Source organism: Fringilla coelebs, assembly GCF_963513975.1.
Source record: "Fringilla coelebs genome assembly, chromosome: Z".
In the NCBI taxonomy this organism is placed as follows: Eukaryota; Metazoa; Chordata; class Aves; order Passeriformes; family Fringillidae; genus Fringilla; species Fringilla coelebs.
In genome coordinates, this window is record NC_140031.1 from 8,502,348 (window position 1) to 8,522,625 (window position 20,278).

The following is a 20,278-nucleotide window of genomic DNA, read 5'->3' on the forward strand; positions in this document are numbered from 1 at the left end:
TCTGATCCAGCCCATGTCTGCAAGCTCTGGTGGGCATAGGGCACCTGTTTGCAACTCAGAGCTCCCACAAGCTGAGCTGGAAGCAAGCATGAGGTGGGCTGTGAAACCTCAGGCACCACGGGTGTTACCCCAGGCTATCACAGGCTGTTGGGGTGTCCTGCACCTCCAAACTGGGTTCTGGAACTCGGTGGGTGGCACCATGCCCTGCACACAACCCTCAGCACCGGTTTGGTTCAGGAGTTTGTTTCCTTTAATAGATAGACGGAGTCACGGCTGCGGTGGGAGCGCGGGGAGCAGGCTGGCGCCGCTGAGCCCCCCGCGCTGAGGTAGAGGTGAGCGCCGCTCCACGCTCACCTGCTTTGGCACCCTGGGGTACACGCGGGAGGAGGAGGTGCCCGCCCAGCCCCAACGAGGTAGTTCGGAGTGCCCTCTTCTCCCCCTGTCACCCATCTGGGGACCCTGGCACCCAGGCAGTCTCTTTGGTGGTGGAGGGGCTCTGCTGGGAACCCTTGCCCCCCCACCCCGCCAACAAGCCCCACCCCAACATAAACCCCCAATCCCAGCCACACCCCAATAAGCTTCACCCCCACCATTCCCACCAATATCCCCATTATTTGCCCCCCCAAGGGTGATCCCCCTGAGCTGAGGACCTGGGGGGCTGAGATGCCACCACCCTGGGGGTGTCCCAGGGCAGGGACAGCAAGCCCAGGCAGCGCAGGAGGACTGGGTAGGGGCGTCTGCAGTGGGTAGGGGGTGCAGTATATATATCGGGGCTGCAGTGTATAGGGGCCACAATTTATAGGGGCTGCAGCATATCGTGCCTGCAGTGTTTGCACGGAGGGTGTGTATGGAGAGGCAACGTGGGCACCAAGGGTGTGTGCAGGGGATACAGTGTATGCATTGAGGCATGTACAGGGGCAGCAGTGCGTGCATCGAGGTGGGTTAGGGGCTGCAGGATGTAGGGGATGCAGCATGCAGGTCCTGGGGGGCCCCCAGGCATCAGGGCAGCAGGAGATGTATGGGAGGGTCACCTGGGGGTGGTGCCTTGGGAAGGAATGTACGTGTGTATCTATGTGTGCGTGTGTATGTTTTTGTGTGTGTTTGTGTGCATGTCAGAGGGCATGTGCAGGGATAAGGGACAAAAGGGCCTGCGTGGGTGTTCACAGCCTTGCATGGACACAGCTCAGTATTGCAGCAAGAGGCACCTTTGGGTCCCCCATCCCACCCTGCTGGCCCAGCTGGGTCCCACAGCTCAGCCCCCCAGACTCTGGGCACTGCCAACTGCTTTCAGGATTGGGGCACATCTGCCTTACAGCGAGGTGCTAGTGGGAGTGTGGCTTTGAGAGGAGGCTGGGAGCAGGGGGCTTGGGGCAGGCATGGGGTTTGGACGGGTCTGGGTGCTCCCTCCACTGGGTGCCAAGGTGGCTGAGGGCCGGCGGGCGAACAGGACACCTGGAGGACAAGAACAAGCAGGTTAGGGCAAGCCCAGGGTAGGAGGATTGACTCACCTGGCTCCTAGCACCCAGGCTGGGGAGTGTGGGACTCATGGGGGCTTCAGCCCCCTGTTATCACTTGTGGTGTCTACCCCAACCCAGTCGTCCTTGCCTATGTGGGACAGCCCATTTGGCTGGCAGCCCCACATGAAGCATAGCCCTGACCTTTCCCGCTCATTAAATTTTTAAGTTCTGAAGGCAAAGCCATTGATTTTAATTGTGGGGTGTCTCAGCAGGACAGGGATGGATCTGGGGGGCATGGGATGGGGATCTGGGGGGCATGGGCGGCTTAGCTAAGTTGGTGCACATTGGCACCCCAAGGATTCTCTGCTCCACCAAAGCACCCCAATATCTTTCCCTGCACCATGTTCTGCAATCAGCCAAGCCCCTCACCCAGCCAGAGACCCTCTGGACACACAAGCATTGGGCTGACCACAAATCCAAGCCCTGCCTTTGGGACCCTGGGGTGTGGAATGACCTTAGGTGCAGGGTCACTTCTCAGCCAGAGTCTGTCCATCCATCCATCTATTCACCCCCACTTTAGCCCTTCATTGCTAGCACCTGCTTTGGGCCAATTTCCATCCTTGTCAACCCCCTCCTCCTCCTGCCCCCTCTCCCCAAGCCCTGCCACTTCATTACGATGGATTTTATAGTAAAGACATCAGATTGAAGGAAGGACTTGCTGGCCAGGCAGTGGCTATAAGTTATTGGATTTCCCGGCCGCAATTACACGGGCCAAGCGGCCCTTCTATTTACCTGTGTAGACAACTCCATTTATTTCTATTGACATGTTGATACTGCTAATGCTGTTGGTGGACAGGTTCAATGCGGTCTCCTGTCTGTCATCTGGGGAAAGGAAATACCAATATGAGTGTTAAGCGAAACAGAAACAAGAACCTGTCCGAGACAGATAAGCCGGGACGCAGTCCCTCTGGGCATCCACACTCCTCTCCAGTGGCTGCTGCTGCTGCCATGTTGGGTGCCAGAGAAAGGGATGACCAAGGCTGAGGTGTTGCATCTCTACCTCGGTTGGAGATCTTGATGTTCATGGGGAACTGGGAGGCCATGGCCAAGAGGTTGTGCTGAAGCGCGTGTTGCACCAGCCGCTGCTGCTCCTCTGCTGTCAGGGCCACCTTCTTCTCTGGGGGCTCCCCGGTCTCCAGCTTCTCCCGCAGCTGCTCCAGCACCACTGCCTGTGAGGCAGCTGCTGCTTGGGCTGCTGTGAGAGGGTGGCCGGCCAGTCCCACCGGGATAGCAATGCGCCCTGGCACTGATGCTGCCAGCATTCCATCCTCTGCAATGACCAAGAGAGCTCAGTGGGTCCCTCATCACCACCCCATCTCACCATCCCCACTCCACCCCAACACCAATGGGGCAGAACAGGCCACCACTCCCAGCATCTGGGCTTGCTCCTTCTCCAAAGCCAGGGAAAATACACTCTGTAAAAGGGACTAAAAGAATAACATAGTTCCTATTTTCCCTCAGCAAAAAGGTCAAGAGCAGACAGGGAACATCCCTGCTGCTGCAGCAGTGTCCACTTCTGGGAAGATGGGATCCTCACCCACCTTTCTTAACGCTGTGCACTTGGCTGAGCTGGCCACAGCTGTGAGTGGAGATGCTAAGAGCTGGCAGAGGCATTTTGGGCGTGCCCAGCAGGGTTGGGGTGCTGGCTGGGGAGTAGTTGAAGAGTGCTGTGCCAAAAGTCTGCCTCCGCCCCTCCCGACGGTTGCTGTCGATGGCAGCTTGGAGCTCTCCAGGAGAGCTGAGCGCCCGCTTCTCACATTCGTAGGGATACAGGTACTTCATGTATCTGCACGGGGAGAAAGCCAGGGGAAGATCCACAGTCGTGCACCTCCCAGCCAGCCCCGTGCTGAGCAAAGAGCCCTTGGGAAGGAGCAGAGCCCTCCATCCACTTCTGTGGTACTCCATGTCAGACCCCATCCAGGGCTCTGGGACATCTGAGCCAGTGGGTGTCCCAGGGCAGGTGTTCCCCACCTGCCATGCTGCCAGGCACTCACTGTGTGCGGAGGGTGAAGGCAGCACTGGTGATGGAGGTAGGTAGGTTGAGGCCCTTGGTGATCTCCCGCCAGATCTTCTTGTTGATGACTTCAACCAGGCCACCCTTGTCTGTCACCAGCTGGTACAGTGTGTACAGGTCCAGCACTTGCTTGGCCATGATGGGGATGCGGTTCACTGGTGTTCCTTCCGGAGGCACACAGGAGACACAGGAGGGTGTGGGGGGCTGCCCACAGGAGCCCTTTGTACCTGGGATCACAGCCCCCACCCTCCCCCCACTGCCAGTACCCACAATGGGAGGCGCATCTCTCCCTGCCCAGGTGAACACCCATGGGCACCTGGGTGCAGGTAGGACCCCAGGGTGCCTGGGAGAGTGGCACCGTGCCAAAAAGCAGGGGAGACCCCAGCATGCTGGCAGAGGGTCACCTCTGATGGAGCTGTCAGTGGGGCTGGGTACGCTCTCTGAGATATGGAGCCTCAGTGGGATGGGCAAAGTACATCCTCTAGACATCCTTGGATAAGATTGTGTCCCTACAATTCTTGGAGCTATCTGTACAGCACCAATCTACAAAATCTCTCAGAGCATCCTAGAATGATTTGCTCTGTAATGCTCTTTCAGAGCTCCATAAAGAGAGAGTCCTCCTATACTTTAAAAGGGGACCCATCCTATAACCTTTCTGAAGAGGGATGACCCCCACAACTCTTCTGGAAGGGCACAACCTACCATCTCTCTATGGAGAGGTTTTCTCTTCCAGCTCCAGACTCTTTCAAAGAGTTCCTGAAAAACCTCTGAACCCTACAGCTGGCCCCAGAAGTTTCCTTTGCTTAAAGGATTTTAGTGCCCTGCTTCAAGAAACCTGACCCCAAACCTCTTCAACTGCTCTCAGCAGAGACCCTGACCGCTGGTGGCCCACCATCACCCTCCTCTACGAAGCTATGAGGCAAGGGAATGTGGGTTCACCAGGGTTCTGTGAGCCCAGGATAGATCAGCACGGTCTCCACAGCCACCAAGTTTGGCTAAAAACCCCGCCCCACTTTCTCAGCACCCCCAAATAACCTCACAGCCTTGCTGTGCTCCATGCCTTCTTGGGACAATGGTCTGGGCATTTGCTGGAAGCTGGGCAGAGGAGGGACAAGCATCACATTCTGTCCCACCCTGTCCCATCCTGTGCCATTCCACCCCATATTTATTTCTCCTGCGAGGTGGCGGGGCACAGGCAGTATTGGAAAGCCATCCATTTGGCCAAGGGAGGCTGTCACGACTGCGCTTCGCCCCTCAAACGAAGCCGTCATTCACCGCCATCCTCCAGCATCCCTAATTTATGGCCCTGATATTGGCTTGGCTTCTTCACATAAGCCTGAAAAATGAGCTCTTTTTATTCTTTTACTGAGTTAATTTAACTTTTTTTTTTGTGTGTGTCTGTGTTGTTCACCAGGTCGAGAAGGGGGAGAGGAGTTTATCCTCCTGGGAGAAAGGCAGAGATATTGACTTGACATCTGCTGTCAGCAGCTCACCAGCTCTGCTCGGGGCTGCTGGCTCAAGACCCATCACCGCAGGGGCGCCAGTTTGAGGGCTCTTCCTCACCCCCAAACAGTAAGTTTTCAGCCCCCAGCCAATGGCCCATGGATTTCTCTTCTCTTCTCCCATCTCCAGCCTTGGTGGTTTATGAAATTGCCTCACCATTAATCTCAGGGCTGTGTGGGGTGTGTGGCTGATGCCTGTCCCACTGACAAAGGCACCTGTCTGCATCCCCACAGAGTGATGGCCCCAGCCCCAGCCAGGGAGAAGGGCACAAAAGCCCAGGGAGGTGATGCAGCCATTGTGGGGCTGCAATTAGCGCCTTGACTGATTAATAGCCCTGTGTTATCAGCAGGGTGCTCAGCTTGGTGGCGAAATGGGGGGCAGGGGGAGCCTGCAGACCTCACTAAGCAAATGCAAAAATAGCCCCCTTTTGTCCCTGATTACTGCCTTTGAGGTGCCACAGAAGTTGGGGCATGGCCATGAGCTGCCCCACTGCCTGTACCCTGTATCTGATGGTGGTGGTGGTATGGCCTCCATGAGCCACCAGGGCCAGCTGTGCTCTTGTGCCATGGGGTGGCCTCAGAAGGTCTGCCCCCCAACCAATTTTTCAGCCCTACAAATTTTCCACTCTGCTGACAAATGTCAGCGCTGATACTGTCCTGACAGACAGCGGGTGGGATGCAGTCCCTTTCAGCAGGGCTCACTCTGTGAACATCAATCCTTCCTGGAGACCTTGGGGGCACAACCTGGGTGTCACAGTCCCCCGTCCATGCACCTCTGGGTGCCTCAGCTGCACCTGCAGTGGTTCTCAGGTGCTGCTTCTTACCCAGCTCTTGATGACCCCTGGGATGCTGTCCTTGCCCCATAGCCCTTCTGTCCCCTTTCTCCTGGGTACCCTAGTCTAAAATCCCTGTCTCTTTCAAAAGGTTCATGCACACCAATCCCTGCACACCTGCATCTGTGCACCCACACCTGCCTGTCCTCCCCTGAGGGATGGCACCCACTCAGAGGGGAAGCAGGACAGAAGGGATGGAGGGCACAGGAGTGGGACATCCAGACACAGAGGGATGTGGAGCAGCACTGTCAGGGAAGCATTAGGCTCCCTCCCTCCTCCCCACACCAGCAGGCACTTACTTAATTAGCCCCAGCCCCAATAGTGAGGGAGTTAATTAGCTCTGGAGAGAGAGATAATGAAGCTGCAGAACAGCCCATGAATCTTGTAGCTGATGGATGCTGGAGGGCCGAGGCAGTGCTGATGCTCCCACTCACTCCCCACAGCTCTGCACCAGGGCCAGGGGGCACCCATGGGGCAGTACCCAGCCCATACACAGCCTACAGCTGGCCCCAGCGTGAGCCCTATGGCCGTGCCAGCCACTCAACACACACCCGTGACCACAACAAGTTTGTGGTGTCCCGGCCCAGCCCAAAAGTCAATCTCTGCAGCCCCACAGCCAGGTGGGGACCCTCACCACCCTTCCAATAGGCAGGCGTGCAGGTAACTGCCCCCCTCTGCCCTCCCTCACCCCATGCACAGCCAGCCCCAAAGCTCCTGCACCCCCCTCAGCCTTTCCCCGTTAATTAGCTCGGCATTAACCTCTGCCTGGGGTTTACTGGCTATTGAGCGGCTTGTTCATTAATCCACACACCAGCAAAAGGCTCTAATTAATACGGCCGGCCACACGCCCGCGCTCGGCAACTTTTAATTGTCGCAGGCCGGGCCGGGGAGGGCGAAGGTTAAAGCATTTATCGAGTCCCCGGGAGCCGGCTCGGCTCCCCATGCCGATAGCAAAGATTTCCGATGAGGATGGGCTGGCTGGTGAGCCCTTAACCCCTGGGTGCCTGGCGCTGCCCGGATTGCCGGCCCCACTCCCGCAAATCAGGCGCTGATGGTGGGCATCCTCACCAGGTGCTGCTAACAGGGAGCCCTAAAGGGCACTGCCAAGGTCATTGCCACCGGGCATCCCTAAAATGTTCTGAAAACTGCTAATGGGCATCATTAACGGGTGTTGTTAATGCTTGTCACCGCGGGGTATGTTAATGGACATCCCCACCAGGTGTTTCCAGCAGGTATCCCTGCTGGGCATCGATAATGGGCACGGGATATCGGCATCGACAGCTGCCCCAGCCTGGGGTTTGGGGGGAGGCCCAGGAGGAGCACCACAACACCTGCCTGAGGGATTTGCAGAGACCTGGAGCAGCTCAGAGCTTGAGAACAACACACCATGAGCCCCCCACCAATAGCCGAGGCAGGGGTGGCAGTGGCACCCACCCCAGCCACCCACCTTTACCTCTCTTCTGCATGAAGCCAAAGAGGTCATCCAGGAATTCCTTGCGTTTTGGGTCCTCATCCAGTTCATAAAGCTGGAGGCAGGAGAGAGAGAGGGATCAGTGCTTCCAGCACATGCAGGTGAGAATGGGGAGGGGAACAGTGCCTGGATCCGAACACTGCCTGTGCCAGAACCTGGCATCACCCCTGGCCCCACCTGCCTGCTCTGCCAGCAACAAGAGGCTCTCTGTGTACCCCTAACAGAATCCCCTGACACACCTTCTGCCTGGGTGTGGCTCTCCCTGTGCCTCTGGCACAGGCTCCCCACAGACCAATGACTATTCTGAATCTTTGCTGCAGAGACGCTGGGTCTGTGCCTCTGTTTGTCCTGCCCCTCGCCCTCTCAGATGCAAGAATCACAGCCCAGAGGCACCAGCAAACCCCAAGCCCCAGACAGGAGCCCGGGATCAGGATGCTCAGTGCTGCTCTGGCACTGCCAATTGTTGGTGTTCCCCAAGTCCCAGCATGGAATCAGCATCCTCATCAGCCCATATTCCTTATAGGGACACAGGCCCACCTGAACAGTGGGGGACGATCCCATCCTGAGGAAGGAAAAGTTGCCTCAACCATACCACTGGGTACCATCAAGGGAGCTGCAAGTGCCGGGGCTGCCATGCGCCCAGGATTGCACAGACACAAATATGTGTGGCTGTGAGGATAATTATGGGTGCTGGATGGTCTGGGCACATGGACACAGCCTGAGCTGAGGGACAGCACTGGGGAGGAGAGTGCAGCCCCTACACCAGGGACACCAAGTGCTGGCTCCCTGTGAAAGTCCGGGCTCGCCTGATTCCAGCACAGCGCCTGAGTGACCATGACAAATTGGAGCCTGCCAGATCGATGGCCCAGCAGTAAAAGTCAGAGCACATGAAGGAAAAATTAGCACCAATCGAAGACACTATAGACACCAATTCCTCCCAGCAAGCCCGGCAAGAATTTAAAGCCATTGAAAAGAAACAAAACTCAGCAGTCCAGAATGGATTTCCAAAACGTATACAAAGAAATGCAAGCTGGAAAACAAAGTCAGGCACAAAATAGAGTCGTTTAAAAAACAATTGTGCTGGGAAAGGCCGTTAAAAAACAATAGAAAGGGAGCACACCCCCGCTCCACACAGAACATCACTCACTAGACAGATAAAGGGAGCTGCGCTTAAGGGTCGTCAGGCTGCAGGCACACGGGAATGTGGGGATGGGGGTGGATGCCATGGGGACACATGAATTCAGAGATACAGGAATGCAGGGATGTGGGTTTGCAGGGACTCAGGGAACACGGAGATGGGGTGATGCAGGGATGCAATGGGGACATGCATACAAGGACATGGGAATGTAGGGTGTAGAGACTTTGGGGACATGGAGATGTGGGATGTAGGGATGGGGGAATGTGGGGACCTACGGGGATGTGAGGATGCTACTACAGACCCCACGATTCCCACCACTGAATAGACACACCTAACACAGTCCCTGGTCTAAGTCAGTTGTTAGCTGCCTGTCCCTTGTCAGAGACAGATCGGCGCTAACTGCCTGTCCCTAACTTTGTGTAAGGGTACAATGCCAGACTCTCACCCTGCCCACAGGTGCTGACTGCCTGGCTCCATGGAGCTCCCTCTGCACTGCTTCCCTGCTCTCTGGATCCCACTTACCCAGCCCCTCCTTGCAGTTGGGTGCTCTTGGAGTGCCCTGACCCCGGGGTGTCAGTATTGTGTCCCTCTCCACCGCAGTGTTCCCTGCCTCGCTCTGTGCCCCCTCCCCATTGCCTGCTCTTTTCCAGGAGGTCCCTGAACCATTGATTACAGTAACTAGGTCAGGCTCTGAACAGAGCTCCAGGAGGCTGCTTTGATTTCTGCCCCAGGAAGGCTGTGTCAGCCAGCCTTTGCCTGCATTTTTCTGCCTGTCCCTGCCTCTGGAAGGCCTCGACACCAAGCACTTTGACATCCCCTGACATCTGACTTATCAAGGTAAGGGCAAACACCCAGAATTGGCAACTACCACTCATCCCACTGCAAGGTGAAGCCATGGCCTTCCTGAGGGTCGCCTAGTGGATGTGCTTCAGCACCCACACCTCTGCCCTGGGTGCCACTCGTGTTTCTCCTTCCACGGATGCAGGCAGGATCCCCCCTAGAGCGGGCTGCTACTGACTCCAGCCCCCAAAACAGGTGTGACCTCCAAGGGCCAGGTTCTATTTTTCCACTGTTTATTAACCTCTAACCTTTTATCTGTGGGGCACTGAGATGCAAAAACACATTACATCAAATGGGGAGCAAAGGTCAGCTTTTAAGTGGAGATGAGAGCAGAGCTGAGTAACTGGGGACAAGCCAGCATGGCCCCTGGGTATGCCTGGGATGCACGGGGTGTTCCATGAGATTTGGGGATGCCCAGGCTGGAGAAGAGATCTCCTGGGTCACACACAATCGCTGTGCAGGGACACATGCCCCACTTGGGTGTGAATAACCCCCCACAGGCTGCCACAATCCCAAGTGGGGGTGCACAAGCCCACATCAGCATAGACAACCCTATACAGGCATGCACAACTACACCCGGGCTTGCACAACCCCACAAGTGTGCACAGCCTTGTGGGGGTCCACACAACCCCACAGGAGCATGCACAGCCCCTTGTGGACATTGCACGGCTCCACATAAGCATAGGCACAACCGTGTTTAGGGACACAGATCCCCCTAGTGCCATACAGTAGGTGGAATGGGCATGTACAATTCTGCACAACCTTGCAGTGGTGTGCACAACCCCGCAGGGACATGTAGAACATCACAGGAGCATGCAAAAGCCTGTAATGCACATGCACACACAACCCACAGGGGCACAAATCCCTACACAGGCACACACAGCCACGTCTGGAAGTGCACAGCCTCCCACAGGCATGTACAGCAGTCTGGTGTGTGCCCAGACTTCCATGGGCACACACCAGACTGCAGGAGCATCCACAACCCCATACACACCTGATGGACATGCACTCCAAATGTGCATGCACAGCCCCAGATGGAACATACACGTTGCTGTATGCGCACCCACAAACCAAGACTGGAACACACACCACCAGACAGGCATTCACAACCCCATATATACATGCACAATTCTGGACAGGCACTCACAACCTCTGAGGGGCACGTACAACTCCAGAACGGAACACACGACTCTAGACAGGCATGCACAACCCTGACAGCACACACAAATCCCAGCTGGGCATGCACAGCCCCAAATGGGCAAACAGAGCCCCATACATGCGTGCACAACCCCAAACAGACATACACAACCCCATATATGCACTCACAAACCCTGTACGGGCATACACAACCCCAGATGGGCACACGGAGCCCTGAACAGGAACACAGCACTCCAGAAGGGGTTGATTTTACAGTCCCACACATGCATGCACAGCCCCAGACAGGCACTCCACATGGATGGGCACCCCTGACCCCACAGGGCACACGCTGCCCCAGAGCATCCCCCTGCCACGCGCCTTGGAGCAGTGGTCTGAGCCTTGCCCAGGGGCAGTTGTGCAACACAACCAGCGGTTCCTGCTTGTGGTGACCTATGAGCAAGGACCCTTTTAATCGTGTTTGTATTGATATAATTAGTAACTCATTTAACGCCATCGATGTAACTATATTCCTCTATAAACGGAAGTATTAAACTGTCAAGCCCTGGGATCAATATCCCGCTGGTGTGCAGCGCAGCCCTGCTCTGCCAGCCTTGGGGACCTGTCCATGCTTGGTCACCCCACTGGCCTTGGAACCCAGCAGCACCCCACCTCCACCTGGCACTGCTGGCCTGGGTTCTTGTGCAGGACTAGCTCAGTGCGTCCTCATCCCACACCCCACGCTGGGTGCAGCTCTGGGACCTGCTCCCTCCTGTCATCCCATTGCCATGGCGACATCTATATTCCTTAAGGGATGGGGATAACGGGGCTTGTCAGGCAGGGTAAAGGTCAGTGGCTCAAACATGGTTTATTAACAGGACGTGAATATGCCTTGTGCTTCCTCCTCCTCCTCCTCCCCATGATTAAGTAATATTGTTAACACCAACCATTCACCCAGGACATGACTTTCCTGGAGCCAGGAGGGCTTCTAGAGATGAAGCTTGGGTTCCTGAGACCCCTTAGCCTAGCTGGCACACTAGACAGAGGAAGGATGTGATGAGGTGCTAAGGTGCTAAGCCACTCGCCAGGCACTTCAGCTTGCCCTGGTGACTCCCCCCTGGGCCCTGCTGCCAAGAGAAATTATCTCAGTGGGACCCCCACAGTCCCTGCTCAGCTGCCACCTCCTGCTGGCAGCGAGGGCTCAGATCAGCAGCCGGGATTTAATCCACTTAATATGAGCTGTATCGACCCTAGAGCCTGCTCAGCTCCCCCCCACCATGCAAACCCCCCAACCCTGAGCTGCTTAATATCCACCACATTGATTAGCCACACTGCTAATTTTTCCATCTGGCCACTGTTCACGCAGCACACCCAGGTAATGCTCACGTCCCTGCACCCCCCAGCCACACACCACGGGTGGCTGACTGCTGATGCACTGTTTTGGAGTCACTGCACCTCTCCGGAGCTCAACTGCTGCCTCTGAGATCCTTCCCAAGGAAGATGGTTGGTGCAGAACCAAGCACCCAGACACTGGTGTGTCCTCCCCTGTGCCCTGCTGGCATGTCTCAGTTTACCCTGCAGATAATCACAGGATCTCACCATTCCCAGTTGAGGCACAGCCCTGAGCACACTGGGGTTCAGGGATCCCAACAGTATCCACAGTTAGAGTCTTCACTGCCATGGGGCACATACAACAAACTAAGGGTTTGCAGGTCCCTCCCCCCATCCCCATTGCCAGGGCTGGGGGGCAGTTCACTCCCCGCCAGGCACAAACCACCCCCTGACCTTGCAAGCCACCACTCGCCTCTTCCACCAGCTGTTAATAAGTTAATGGTTACGGGACGGCTTTGCTGGGACGGCTTTGCTGGGACGGCCGGCTGCAATCGAAGGCAGTGCTGGCTCATGGGGGCACGCTGCTCCCCTGACCCCAGAGCCCCGAGGGGTGCAGGGCGCTCACTCATCCCAACACCACCAACCTCAGCAGCCACCCCACTAGCGTGGCCGGACACCTCTGTTTGGGGACCTCTCCCAGCGCTGTGGGTCCCCCTCAAAGCCTGTCATCGTGCTTAATATTTAACGGCACTTTATAGAGCAGGCAGGTTTAATCAGCGCTGATAATGCGGCAGATCCGGCAGGTCATTAAAACCCCCCTTCCCGCCGCAGCCGCTCCCGGGAGGGCTGCCTGCTGCAAACATTAACCCGGCCCCGCGCAAGGTTGGCTGGCAAGCGCCGGCCTTGGGACAGCAGCCCCCCACCCACAGCCTGGCCCTGGCGTGACGTGGGGCGCTCACAGGGTGTCCAGCCTTCTGCTTAACCCACTCTGCAGGAGGGGAAACTGAGGCAGGGCATGCTGGCATGGCTCCCCCACAGGCTGGAACCAGAGGAAGCACGGTGCCCACGGCTGTGTGGAGCCACCATGGGCACCGTTCATGGCTCCTTGTCCCGTCCGGGGGCTGCGGCACGGGAGAGGCGGTCCCGGCACCCGGCAAACGCGCGTCCCCCACGATCAGCCCCTTGTTACTCGTTCATGGCTGAGCAGGCAGGGAGTCAATGAGCGGATTTGTTCGGGTTAACCTCCCTGACCCATCGGTGCTTGCTACGCCACTGCCTCCCCTTCATCCTTGCTTTCCTCTCTATGTCTGCCTCTCCCTCCATTCCTGTCCCTCCCTGCCCCTGATCCCTCCATGGGTGACTGAAGTCGTGAGACACCCTTCCCCTTCCATTCCTTACTAGATGACTGGAGCCATGGCACCCTGTCCATGACCAGCAACAACCCAGGTGTCCCCAGGGGACATGCACATGCATCCCCATGGTACTTGTACGGGTGAGCACACAGGGCATACTCTAGCACCAGGTCTGTGCACGCACACAGCTGCTGTGGGGCTGTGTGAGTATGGGGTGCAGCCCCGGGGGGCTGTGTGCATGCCTGGGATGTGCATGGGCTGTTCAATCCCCCTCCCCACCATGCACCTCTGCTCCTTCCTGCAACTTCTTTGACTGGACAATGTAGAAGGAAAGGTTGGTGGCCGCCCCAAACCACACCCTGTGAAAGCAACCCCAGCCGCCACCTCAGCTACTGGAAGAGCTGTGTGCCTGAGCATAAAGAGCATTTGGGCCTGGTTCTCACTCATGCCCTCCCACAGACATCGGATGTAAGCTCTGGAGCATGATGGAGCTCTGTAAGCATGATGGGGAACACAGCTTCACTAACAGAGGCAACTCCACTGGGCGCCCTGTGCCCGAAGGGATGGGCTTCCAGAGCCCCCACACAGAGGTCTGCTCAGCCTCTGCACATTCATGCACACTGCAGCTTGCTCTGCAGATGCACACATGTGTGCATGCTCTCCTTGTGCACCCTCACCCTGGACAAACAGCCCCAGCAAGCACACTCACACAGCCTCTGTATGTGCTCCCCCTCTGCACAGACCCTGTCCACACTTATGCATCCCTACACACTCTTCACATACACACACAATCCTTGTGCACATCCATCCATCCATCCATCCATCCATCCATCCATCCATCCATCCATCCATCCATCCATCCATCCATCCACCCACCCATCCATCCCTTTGAGAACAGACTCCACCACCTGAGATCTGACCTCCCTGCTGCAGACCTGCCCAGCCAGCTGGCAGCACAGGAGATTTACCTCCATTATTAACCCAATTAGTGGATTACTGGAGGCCCAAGTTGATGAGGGGGTGCATCCTCCCCAAAGACTCATCAGATTTCAGGGAGGTAGTGGGGGAGGGAGCTGGAAGCAGCCTCAGTGTGAGCTCCTGATGGTGCTCCTCTCCCCTCCACAGTGAGGGTATTCTCACACACTAAACTAGTTTTTACACTTCCTCTTTAGAGCCCCATTCCCAACCCTTTGGATCCCTGTCTGGAAGATAGTGTTGTGGCAGCTTCTGAGGCGCTGAGCATCCCACAGGTTCCAGTGGGGCCAGGAAGTGCCCTGGGGGCAGGAATGGGAGCAGATGATTGGCACCACTGGGATTGCTCAGCACTGTGGGCTGGGCAAGAGGTAGCCTTGGAGGGGGCTCAGCCCTCAAACCCTGCCTCAAGGGTCCATGCAATTCCAAGACTGTGACACTGGTAGGGGCATGTAGATGCCTAAACACACTGGGACACCCCACATGTGCCTGTGCATGCACATGGGTGTTTTCAGACACACACACACACACATGGTGCCATAAACACACCCACAGCCATATGGATCCATGCACACCTGAGTGCTCATATGGACCCATAAACACATTCCAGCACTTCCATGGGTTCACACACTGCATGCTCCTGTACATCCATACAGACACACAGGGCCTCCCAAGGATTGCTACACACAGAGGCACTCAGGTGGGTCCACACACACACACATACCCCCACACTTACATGTACAGTTATACAGATGCACACACTCAGGTTGGTCTGTGGGCACACACACCCCCAGAACACCTCTGTTTGCCCTTCCAGCCACACCCCAGCAGTCCTGTCCTGTACCCTCCACTACTGCTGGGCTGCCAGAGCTGTTGGAGCTCTAGGGACTGGCACACCGACCTTTGCTGCTGATGCCGCCTCCCCGCTGCAGGTGGTCCTAGATTAGGGGCACAGCTCTGCTCACAGGTTTGCCAGAGAAAGGCCTCCAGGCAGAAATGGATGGGGCGATGTGTCCATTTCTCCCTCCCTGACTCTGCAGTGTAACCAAAGACCCTCTAATTTAGCTCTGGGAGCCCTTGGTCCTGCCCTTAGGTTGAAGATACACTGACGGTGAGGAGAGGGCTGTGGCATGGAGACCACTACCCTCTACTCAGAGTCCCCCTCTTCAGCCACCTCCCTTCCCTGAACATTCCTGACTCTATTTCCTCAATCCCCAGGGACAACACCACAGGAGAAAGCAATAGGGACAGAGGTACAAGGGTGCACACCACTCATTTTGGGGCGACCCTCTGTGGCACACGGAGGTCTTTGTTGCACACACACCTCCATGCTCTGAGATGTGAGTGCACACATTCACAGCTGGCAAGCCCTCCCTAAATGCATGTAAAGGACAGGTGGGTGGGTGCAAGAGGCAACTCCTGGCATCAGGGACAGGCAAGGCAGGAGAAACAGCCACTCCAGGGTTAGGCTGAGGATAATGGCAAACAGCTGCCGGCAAAACCAGCCACCCCCAAATTAACCACTGAGGCTACCAGACACCCTGGAATTCCTAAAGGGCTGGCTGAGGCTCACCTCCTGCAGCTGCTCCTGGGAAGGGAGAAAGGAGCATCAGAGGATCCTGATCCCCTCAGTCACAGATTGGTGTGAACATGCCAGAGGGGCCCTGGCTGGGAGGGCATCCTTCTGCCAGCATACACTCTGCTAACAGAGAGCTGGATGCAAAGCCCAGATGTTTGAGTCCCTCCCACCCCGGGGAATGAAGAAGAAAGCTCCGGGTTCTGGTGCTGTTCTTCTATCACTGGAGGAAACCAGCACACCCATCCCTGTCTATATGCATGGTTTCCCTAGGGGGAAAACTGAACACATGGAGCTGAGCTTGGTGCCAGAAATGCCAGGCTCTTACCTGTGCCCTCCAAGTCAAACATAATGCAGTACCACAGAATTAAAACCTGGAGACATCCCAGCCCTTAGGGAAGCTGGGGTTCATGGCTAGTGCATAATCACACCCCACTTGGTACCCCCCACCTCAGGGCTGGGTCTGCCTGACAGCCCTGGGTGTGGAGACCTCCCAGACCTTTGCCCAGGTCTCTACCCATGTGTCCTTATCAAGGTACATAAACCGGCGCCGGGGGCTGATGCAAGAGGCAGGGGTGAGGGGGTCTCTCAGCCTTGTAACACTACAGCAGCCCTCCCAGTCAGAGCAAAGGTCTCACCAGCACCTCTCCAAACCAGCACCTCAGGAAGCATATAAAACTACAGCATACATGTGGAATATTTCCCCAGAAAGCTCCTCTGTGCAAAGCAGCATTTGCCTGTTAACCTGTGGGTTTCGCCACAACCACCTCGTCCTCTGCTCCCATTTTAAGCACTACTGCGCTGTGTGGAAACCCTTCCCTGGCTGGTCCTGCACCAACCTCCCACCCCACCCCCATCAAGGCATCCTCCCCACTGCAGAGAGATGGGGAAGTTTCTCTCTGCCCACTTTCTGCCAAACAGCCTGGATTTGGTGGTCCCTGTTCACTTAGCTGTGCCCCCAGTCCAGGAGGATGAGAGCAGGGACAAGCCCCGAATCTCACCCTGAGTGATGGCATGATGGCTTGGGCAGTTTCAGGCAGGGAGTTCTGGTGGGAAATACAGCTCTGGCCACTACAAGGGTCTCTCTCCACCTCCAGGACCCTCACAACCACACTGCCACTGCCCCAGGGCTTTCCAGCTGACACATGCTGCCCCCTCACCTCCCCCACAGTATCACAGCCCAACCCCTGGGAAACCTCCAAAAGCTGAAGCAGAGCCACCCTCCCCACTGAGTCCCTGCAGAGAACCTGTTCCCCAGGCTGGGTGAGCCACAGCCCTGCAGCCTGGGGAGGACCCAGCAGGGACATGTCCCTCCCAGGCAGGGGTATGTCCCCTCCTTCGTGATCTCAGGGGAGGGACAGGAGTGACAGCCACCCTGCAGACCCCAAAGCAAGCTGGCACCGCAGCCTGTTCCAAACTGCAGAAGGACATCCCATTGTTTCCTGGGTTGGCTGGGACACGCCACAAGGTGGGAAACACAGGCGTGTGTCTCTGGATGAGGGGTCCATCACTTTTCCAATCAGGGTTGGAAAAACCCAAAGGAAGTAAACAAGGAATGAGCAAGCTCTCACACTGGGAAGCTGTGGCAGGATTTATCCCGCACCCCAACCTCTCCTGTCATCCTTCTCCCACTATTCACAACATTCCTGCCCTGCACAAGGAGCGAGGGCAGCCCCAGACAGGGGCAGGGCGGGGAGGCTGAAGGACGAGAAATGCCGGGGATGCTTTCCTAGCCTCCCTGGGAGGGAGGAGCTGCTTCCCACCTCCCGGCTGACCCCGGGAACCGGACAGTCAGCCTTTTTCTGTGCAGCGGAGTGTAATGTAACACTTCCCGGACGAGCTGTTTGGCCTGTGCAGTTCACCCACCCTGGCCCTCTCCCGGTCTGCTTCAAGGCGGTGTCAGGCGCTGGCAGCATCCCCGGGCACAGCCGGGGGGCATGTGCTGCCCGTGCCCTGTCCACACCTCTACCTGCTGCCTTGTAGGCAAGGGATAAGCCTCGGTCCCCCAAAGTAACAAGGTGTTGAGCAGTTTGAAACAGAAAAGGCAGCAGCACGCTCCCACAGCAGCCAAAAGTTGGGTCCCTGCTGCTGTTCCTGTGCTCTCCTGCCAGAACTGGATGAGACTGAAGTGCCCTCATCCTCCTGTCCCTGAGCAGTACCGTCCTAAAAAGCCACACAACAGCTCTAGGGAGACATCTCTGTCTGTTCTATCCCCTCACCACATCTTCCTTGTCACCCCCTGCGCCTCTCTCTCTCCCACAAGGAAGCTGAGCGCACGGGGAGCACAAACCTGCCCTGGTGCTGTGCACTTCATGCCCACACCCTTATGCAGAGGCACCCGCTGGGTGCAAACCAGAGCTTGCACAACACAGCTCAGATGAGATCCACATGCATTAAATACAGGGAGACTTTTCTCCCATCCTTTGCATGAGCTCCTGAAGCCCTTTGCCTGTGTCCTCAGCTTCAGAAGGGTCTACCTGCGCCCACCAGGAATGAGGGGACAGGGTGTATGTGCTACTTCCTCCAACTGTAATACACCCGGGCCCTTGCAGAGACACAAGAACTTAGCTCCATGGCTCGCCAGCTCCTTGGGGTGACCACACACCAGAGCCCTTGCCCTTTTTTATCTCTGTAAAACCCCCATGGGCAGGGGTCAGCCTGTTTTACCCATTATGGACGCACCAGGATGGAGCACAGATCAGGGTGGGCACAGGGAGATGGACACCCTATCTTGATGCAGGGCCTGTAGACAGGCACAGGGGACACTGAGAAGAGAGGTGGGGTCATGAAGCAGGGTTGAAATGGGGTTTGGTAGCAGGGAGATAGGGAGCACATAGGATGATGACGATACCTATAGGGTGGGACAGGGCTTAGGGACAGGGGAAGTGAGGAGCATTCAGGGGGTACCCATTTAGGGGAGGAAGAGGTTTGGGGGCAGTGGGTGAGTACTGGTGGGGTTTCATTTAGAGTGGGATTGCAATAATGTCTGGGGTTGAGGGGGATATGGGGAAAGTCTACTTGGGGTGGGTCTGGGTTGGGGTGTGGTGTTGCCCATTTAGGGTGGGATACAGACAGGGTTTGGCACCAGGGGGGGGCATAAGGGTTGTCCATTCAGGGAAAGCTGAACCCGAGTTTGGGGGGAACACCGGGGATGCCTGCCGGGAGCAGCCGGTGCCGGGGCAGCGATGCCTCCTTACCTGCTTGAACTGCTCCTCGTAGGTCCATTCGTGGTGCGGTGGTGGCGGTGGGTCGCGGGGCTCCCCTTCTTCCTCCTCTTCCTCTTCCTCCTCCTCGTCGTCCTCCTCCTCCCCCGCAGTGGCGAGCGGCGGGCGCGGGCCGGAGGCCGGGCGGCGGCGGGGAGCGGCGGGCGGCGGCCCGGGGCCGGGGCCGGGCTCCACCGTGGGCCGTCGGGGAGCGCCGTCGGGGCCGCGGGCCAGGCGGGCCGCCTGCTGCCGCTGCAGGCTCTCCATCACCGCCGCCAAGCGCAGCCCCCCCGCCGCCCCCGGCCCCCGCGGCGGGGCGGCCGGCTGCGGGCACAGGGCACGGCCTCAGCGCTGCCTCCGGAGCCGGAGGAGGAGGAGGGAAGGGAGGAAGCATCCCCCACCCCACCCGCTCTCCCCGCCGCTCCCGGGGGCCTTGCCCAAAAGTTGCCCGCGGAGCCGTCTCCGCGCCGGGCGCGGCTCCCGCCGCCGGAGGGGCTTCCTCCCCCGCCGGGACCCCCGCACCCTGCCCCGCCACATCCCCGCTCCTCCAGGGAACGCCGTCCCCGCTCCTGCCGGACACGGGTCCGACCCGAGGAGCCTCCTTCCTCCATCCCGCTGGGGACCCGCGTCGTGGTGGGACTCCCGCCCCATTTCCACTGGGAACCGCGTTCTACCGAGGACCCCTTTCCTCCCCGGTCCCAACCGAGACATCCGCCCCGACGGGGAACCCTGTCCTACCCCCACCGTCCCCGTCCCCGCCGGGGATCCCGTCCCGATCTTGTCGGAAGGTCTCACCGGGCGCCCTGTCCTCTCGGGACGCCCCTCCCGCTCCCACCGGGAACCCCGATCCCGCTCCCTGTCCAACGCTGGCGTCCCTACCCCGCTCCCGCCATGCACCCCCGCGTCGCCGGAGCCCCTCCGGCCGCTCCGTCCCTCACCAGGGCGGGTTTGGCCGCCAGGCTGGGGTTTTCCACCATGCCGCCGGCTCCGAGCGCCGCCCGGGGCTCGCCCCGCCGTCCCGGGGGGCACGGCCGGCTGCTCCGCCCGGTCCCGGCCCCGGCCCGCCGCTCACATGGCGCCGCGCCCGCCGATATTTCTTTTATTCCGCAGCAGATGAGGGTGGGTGGGATTTTTCCGTCTTTTCTTTCTTTCTCTCTTTCTTCCTTTTTTTTTTTTTTTTTTTTTTTTTTTTTTTTTTTTTTTGCAACAAGTGGCAGTCAGACAGCAACACCCCTCCCCGCTCCCATTTGCTAGCGCACGTCTAGGGAGTCACCCGGGGAGGGCTGGGCTTACGGCAGCCCCGGGGGATCGACCCGGACCGGCCCGCCGAGAGCCGGCCCGGGGCCGTGGGAGGGATGGGGACCCGGGCCGGGGGCGCAGCGGACTGGGAGACC

The 20,278-nt window shown here is 57.8% G+C and overlaps 1 protein-coding gene across 1 annotated transcript; it reads right to left on the reverse strand.

Annotated features, from left to right (window-relative positions):
• Positions 1 to 1,309: 1,309 nt before the first annotated feature.
• On the reverse strand, positions 1,310 to 19,861 carry ARID3C (AT-rich interaction domain 3C; the record flags this gene model as incomplete). Its single annotated transcript, XM_084225136.1, has 8 exons — positions 1,310 to 1,452; positions 2,250 to 2,339; positions 2,518 to 2,787; positions 3,059 to 3,303; positions 3,512 to 3,695; positions 7,320 to 7,392; positions 18,879 to 19,208; positions 19,823 to 19,861. 8 exons carry the CDS (start codon positions 19,859 to 19,861, stop codon positions 1,310 to 1,312), a joined length of 1,374 nt encoding a protein of 457 aa, XP_084081262.1.
• Between the last annotated feature and the right edge of the window lie 417 nt (positions 19,862 to 20,278).